Here is a 7,200-nt window from a genome sequence, read left to right on the forward strand (position 1 = left end):
GGAGGGCTTTGAGACGATCCCAATAATTTAGGTGCTTTATCGCGTCTATGCGTGCCGTATATGATCTCTGTATTCTCTCTATTTCAGCAATCTCTCCTGCTCTGAAGGGGGAAGTGAGTACTGAGCAGTGCTCAAGACGGGACAACACAAGTGACTTGAAGAGTACAACCATTGTGATGGGATCTCTGGATTTGAAAGTTCTCGTAATCCATCCTATCATTTTTCTGGCTGTCGCAATATTTGCTTGGTTATGCTCCTTAAACGTTAGGTCGTCAGACATTATTATTCCCAAATCCTTTACATGCTGTTTTCCTACTATGGGTACATTTGATTGTGTTCTATACCCTGTATTATGTTTAAGGTCCTCATTTTTACCGTACCTGAGTACCTGGAATTTATCACTGTTAAACATCATGTTATTTTCTGATGCCCAGTCGAAAACTTTATTAATATCAGCTTGAAGTTTTTCAATGTCTTCAGCCGAGATAATTTTCATACTGATTTTTGTGTCATCTGCAAAGGATGATACGAAGCTGTGACTTGTATTTTTGTCTATATCTGATATGAAAATAAGGAAAAGCAGCGGTGCAAGGACTGTACCCTGAGGTACAGAGCTCTTAACTGCACTTGGACTAGATTTTATATGGTTGACCGTTACTCGCTGAGTCTTGTTTGACAGAAAACTGAGTATCCAGCGTCCTACTTTACCGGTTATTCCCATTGACTTCATTTTGTGTGCTATCACGCCATGGTCACATTTATCGAAAGCCTTTGCGAAGTCCGTGTATATCACATCAGCATTCTGTTTTTCTTCTAATGCCTCAGTGACTTTGTCGTAGTGCTCAAGTAGCTGTGAGAGGCACGATCTTCCCGCTCGAAATCCATGTTGGCCTGGGTTGTGAAGGTCATTGGTCTCCATGAAATTGGTGACCTGACTCCTAATCACTCTCTCAAATACTTTTATGATGTGCGATGTTAGTGCAACTGGTCTATAATTCTTTGCCAATGCTTTGCTCCCTCCCTTGTGTAGAGGGGCTATGTCTGCTACTTTAAGTGCGTCTGGTATCTCCCCCGTGTCCAAGCTCTTCCTCCACACTATACTGAGAGCCTGTGCTACCGGCACTTTGCATTTGTTTACAATTCATAGAGTCATAGGGATGTTAGAAAGAACTTTTTCAGTGTCAGAGTAGTTAATAAATGGAATGCATTAGGCAGTGATGTGGTGGAGGCTGACTCCATACACAGTTTCAAGTGTAGATATGATAGAGCTCAATAGGATCATTAATCTGTACACCAGTAGATTGACAGTTGAGAGGCGAAGGTCATTCCTCACAAACACGACATTAGGACTCATCATATAAAGTAATGCTAAAAAAATTGCAAATATTTTAATATTTTATTCTTAATAGTCAAAAATATATTACATGTTCATAAAATAAAAAAATAAAACTCATACAATACTTGCTTTTTTAACCTATATATACAGAAAAGGAATGTTTGTTACCGGTATTTACACAACTGCCTCAAATATATTCACAAAAATAGCAACATTTGAAGCCAATATTTACTGAAGAAGAGGAACATTAGACGCACTCCGAGGACCTGCATATGGACTCGGTTATGAATGTTTAGTGTTTAAAAATGATGTGCACAACATTTCAAAGGTGTATATATTCCACAAATATAATTAAATGAGTTAACACAATGCATTTGATAAATGTTCTTTATATACATAGTACATTTGTGGTTGTTACTGAGAGACACATACAGTTTGTGTACATGTGTCCGAGTAACAGAGAATAACAGTGGTAGAGAGCACTAATGTTTACACACATCTTTCACGCCTAACACATCTAAGTCTGGATTCTTATAAACAATGAATAAATAAACTACTTGAGCATTAACTAATACATACAAAAGTTCTCGTATTTTCCCCTCATTATATTACAATGATTCATTCTATATTATGAGATACATTTTACCTTATATAGTGACTAATATTTCCCAACCATATTATGGTCCGAAAATACATTGTGGCAAAACATTTTGCCAATATTGTAACATAACATGACCTCTATGTTACAGACTTACTCTAGTATCACAAACTCTCAACATGACTCAGAAAATGCCAGGAATGGTTAGTGAGTTACCGGAGCTGTTGCTCGGTGATGGGTGACGGTGGTGGAGGAGCAGCACCAGCCGTCACAGTGATGGGTGACGGTGGTGGAGGTGCAGCCGTCACAGTGATGGGGTGACGGTGGTGCAGCACCAGCCGTCACAGTGATGGGTGACGGTGGTGGAGGTGCAGCCGTCACAGTGATGGGGTGACGGTGGTGCAGCAACAGCCGTCACAGTGATGGGGTGACGGTGGTGCAGCAACAGCCGTCACAGTGATGGGGTGACGGTGGTGCAGCAACAGCCGTCACAGCGCCACCACGTAACAGTCCACAACAACAACTTCACTCACAAAGTCTGCAGCGAAATATCCGATCCAAGTTCACTGGTTTACCCGGAATATCATTCTTACAGTAAAAGTGTTGCAGCACGGGGAGGGACGCCCACACCTGGCCCACCACACGTGTACGGGGAGGGACGCCCACACCTGTCCCACCACACGTGTACCAGGGCACCAAGTGTTGCACGGGGAGGGACGCCCACACCTGGCCCACCACACGTGTACGGGGAGGGACGCCCACACCTGGCTCACCACACGTGTACGGGGAGGGACGCCCACACCTGTCCCACCACACGTGTACCAGGGCACCAAGTGTTGCACGGGGAGGGACGCCCACACCTGGCCCACCACACGTGTACGGGGAGGGACGCCCACACCTGTCCCACCACACGTGTACGGGGAGGGACGCCCACACCTGTCCCACCACACGTGTACCAGGGCACCAAGTGTTGCACGGGGAGGGACGCCCACACCTGTCCCACCACACGTGTACCAGGGCACCAAGTGTTGCACGGGGAGGGACGCCCACACGTGCCGGTGATGCTGGGTGAGTTAGCAAGTGCTGGACAATATTAAGGTAGGACAAGTTGCAACTGTTGTTGTCTTGTTGTTTGAGGACGTGAAGGTAGCAACAAGCGGCGTGGTCACTCGTGGTCCTCACGGAGTGTTGTGTCGGCGCTGTTGTCGGCGGTGTTGTCGGCGGTGTTGTCGGCTGTGGCTGTTGTGCAGGAGCAGCGGAGGTGTTCTTGGGTCTTGAAGTGGGTGTAGTGCCTGTTACCTTGGTCGTCGTACTGCGCCAGGTAGAACATCTTGGTCTTGGTCTTGCTCGGGACACATCTTTTGGTCTCGACCCCGATGTCGTCGCCGCAGTAGCTGCAGGAGTCGTCACACCGCTTCACCACCACCACCTGCGGCCAGAAGTCTGCGTCCTTCACGTCGTTGTCAGCAGACAGTACATCCTTCACCACCAACTTCTGCTGCCTAGGTTTACACTTCAGCTTTTTCAGCTGCTTCATTTGTTTCTCGACGCCTTTCCTGGCCTTGTTCTGGTCGACTGGTCGACACTCCGTCACTGCCAGCACCACCACCACCAGTGTCGCCACCACCCATGTCACCTTCATCTTCGCCAGTAGTCTTCCTGAGCTTAGAAAAGACTGTTAAGTGGACGGGTATCACCAGTATCAGAAGTGACAGTCTACGGGTATATGACAGTTGCCGGGGCTTACAATCGGCGGATATGACAGTTATGAGGCGTGACAATCAGCGGGTACGATAGTTGTCGGGAATGACAGTGAAGGCGGAGTCTCCTCACTAGGCGCTGGTCACCAATGAACATTACAGCCTCCTGCCGCCTGTTATAAAGCGGTCGAGTGAACGCGTCCTCGTCCTGTCCCGTGTTGCTTATTCTACAACACATACAACAACAAACACGGACTTGCTTACTTGCTTACACTGTTGCATTAACTTCCCAACTGTTATTTTCCACCAGTTTTGGAGAGTTGCGACCGACTTTGCTGTAGACCTCACTTAAGCAATGCAAAATGTAGAGTTTATGATAGAGAGAAAGTGTTGGGTGGCATCACAATGGTGTCTAACTCCCCGAACGTTTGGTCTCTACGATACTTCACGGACATGATACGTTGTTTCCAGCTGGCAAAGTTCGTGTACGGACGCGCGCGCTACGTTTTATTTCGTGTTTCCTCCGGCAACTGAACGCAAAACGTTACGCCCAACTTTTACGGTGTTCATATATTTTGTCTGTACGTCTCAAGTCACTTTCTTAGTGACGGTCTCATCAAATACTTGAGTAAATAACCGGAACGTTCTCGGTACAGACAGTTACCTCAACATGTCGATGAGCGGCTGTATTCTGCTGTATGAGCTCTGAGGACTAGATGTATTCCTTGTATACAGCCGCTGTATGTATGCTAGTAGTCAGGACTGGATGTATTCCTTGTATACAGCCGCTGTATGTATGCTAGTAGTCAGGAGTGGATGTATTCCTTGTATACAGCCGCTGTATGTATGCTAGTAGTCAGGACTGGATGTATTCCTTGTATACAGCCGCTGTATGTATGCTAGTAGTAAGGACTGGATGTATTCCTTGCATACAGCCGCTGTATGTATGCTAGTAGTAAGGACTGTATGTATTCCTTGTATACAGCCGCTGTATGTATGCTAGTAGTCAGGACTGGATGTATTCCTTGTATACAGCCGCTGTATGTATGCTAGTAGTCAGGACTGGATGTATTCCTTGTATACAGCCGCTGTATGTATGCTAGTTGTGAAAACTGGTTGTATTCTTTGTAGAAACAATTGTTATTTTCAGATATTCACAGACTCAGACACATATTAACACATATCTCTCAGGCAGCTATCCAAACTATCTTCTCCTTTCACCAATCAGCCCGGCAGATGTTGTGTCCATCATACACTCTCTAAAAACCAAGGCAAGGAACACCAGTGAAATTCCGTCCATTGTGTACAAGAGAGCCTCCCATGCCCTTGCCCCACCCATAGCACTACTGTTCAACAAATCTATAGAGTGTCACACCTTCCCTCATATCCTCAAAAAAGCAAGAGTAACGCCAGTCCATAAAGGAGGCAATCCGGCGGACATAAACAATTATAGACCAATATCAAATCTACCCATTCTATCAAAAATATTTGAAAAAATTATTTACAAACAGCTCTATTCCTACCTCGTAAAATTCGACATACTCAGCCCCTGCCAGTTTGGCTTCCGGTCCCAAAAGAGCACCAACGATGCAATCATTAGTCTCCTTGACATTATCTACTCAGCCCTTGACAAAAATGAGTTTCCGATTGGACTCTTCATTGACCTAAGAAAAGCCTTTGATACTGTTAATCACAACTACCTCTTACTTAAACTCCAGCATTATGGAATCCGAGGCCTTGCCCTTGACTACATCCGATCCTATCTTAGTGACAGACACCAATATGTAACCATCAATGATACAACTTCTTCCACTCTACCAATTACCGTTGGAGTGCCACAGGGCAGTATCTTAGGACCTCTTCCATTTCTTATATATATCAATGATCTGCCTAATGTCTCTAATATTCTCAAACCTACATTGTTTGCTGATGATACTACCCTTATCTATTCAGACCTCAACCCACATACACTAAATAATGTTGTGAATAATGAATTAAAAAAAGTCCACTTATGGATGTCAACGAACAAACTAACATTAAACATCGAAAAGACTTACTACATCTTATTTGGAAGCAAATCATCAAATGCAATTCAGCTACAGATAGACAACATTAACATCAGTAATAAAAATGATGGCAAGTTTCTTGGCCTATTCCTAGACAAGAGACTCAACTTCAGCACCCACATTCAACACATAACTAAGAAAGTCTCTAAGACAGTTGGTATACTCTCCAAAATCAGATATTATGTTCCTAACTCTGCTCTCCTCTCACTATATTATGCACTAATCTACCCCTATCTTAATTATGGTATATGTGCATGGGGGTCTACCACTGCAAACCACCTTAAGCCCATCATCACACAGCAAAAATCTGTTATCAGAATAATAACTAACTCTGCTTTCAGACAACACTCAGCTCACTTGTTTAAATCCCTAAACTTGCTAAATATTAACTCCCTCCACACATTCTCTTGTGTCAACTACATTTACAAAACCCTGTTCTTAAATGCAAACCATGCTCTGAAACTCTCCCTGGACAGATGTAATAGGACCCATTATCACCACACCAGAAATAAATATCTCTTTGATATCCCCAGGGTCAAACTTAATCTGTGTAAACACTCTATGCAAATTAAGGGACCTAGTTTATGGAACTCACTCCCTAGTGAATTGAAAAACTGTAAAACTTTTGCCTTATTTAAAAGCAAAACCAAAAAGTGCCTAACTTCATCTTCTTAGTTTCCTACACTGAGCTTTAAATTTGCTCTGTACCTAGTGTTACCCAATCTCCTAATTTGTATGTAATATCAAACAACCTTATCATTGTGTTCATTGCTGTCTTCTTTTATGTGCTAGCCATATGCTGTATTGTGACTACCAATTTTTGTCAACTACCATTCAAGCTGTCATTGCAATCAATCTTAGCTACCTATGTGCTTTAATATACTGTACCTACAATTTTCTCTCATCTTCTTTATTTCATTTCATGTAATCTGTTATCATTTTTTTGTCTATAAATTTTGCAAGTATTTACCTCCTTAAAATTTTCTTAGATTAAGGACCTGCCCGAAACGCTGCGCGTACTAGTGGCTTTACAAGACTGTAATTACCATATTTGTATCCTCACATTCCTTATGTACATTCTTGTATATGCTTAAATAAATAAATAAATAAGATATCAAATATGTGTCAAATATCTCTTTTTGTCTCTATATCTCTCACTCTGTGTCTATGTCTCTCTCTTTGTCTCTATCTTTCCCCCTTACAAATAAAACATCTGTATATATATAATATATATATATATATATATATATATATATATATATATATATATATATATATATATATATATATATATATATACCAAAAACACTGATCATTTTATGCGGAAAATCCGCAGAGAAATATACAACAACGGCTTTAACGTTCACTTCCTTTCATATTTCTCTGTGGATTTTCCGCATATATATATATATTTAGATACTTTATTTGTAAGGGAGAGAGATAGACAGAGAGTAAGAGACAAAGAGAGATAGGCAGACAGTGAGAGACAGAGTGAGAGAC

At 42.6% G+C, this 7,200-nt stretch overlaps 1 protein-coding gene across 11 annotated transcripts; it reads right to left on the bottom strand.

Annotated features, from left to right (window-relative positions):
• Positions 1-1,382: 1,382 nt before the first annotated feature.
• LOC123771618 (uncharacterized) lies at positions 1,383-3,802 on the bottom strand. Of its 11 annotated transcripts, none has more exons than XM_069313407.1 (3): positions 2,929-3,802; positions 2,603-2,698; positions 1,383-2,564 (listed from the first exon to the last, which is right to left on the bottom strand). In XM_069313407.1, exon 1 carries the CDS (start codon positions 3,574-3,576, stop codon positions 3,100-3,102), a length of 477 nt encoding a protein of 158 aa, XP_069169508.1. In that variant the 5' UTR covers positions 3,577-3,802; the 3' UTR covers positions 1,383-2,564; positions 2,603-2,698; positions 2,929-3,099. The 11 variants fall into 11 exon arrangements, with proteins under 11 accessions (XP_069169508.1, XP_069169507.1, XP_069169504.1 ...); XM_069313406.1 differs by having other exon boundaries at positions 2,871-3,802; XM_069313403.1 differs by having other exon boundaries at positions 2,737-3,802.
• Between the last annotated feature and the right edge of the window lie 3,398 nt (positions 3,803-7,200).

Source organism: Procambarus clarkii, chromosome 75 (assembly GCF_040958095.1).
Source record: "Procambarus clarkii isolate CNS0578487 chromosome 75, FALCON_Pclarkii_2.0, whole genome shotgun sequence".
In the NCBI taxonomy this organism is placed as follows: domain Eukaryota; kingdom Metazoa; phylum Arthropoda; class Malacostraca; order Decapoda; family Cambaridae; genus Procambarus; species Procambarus clarkii.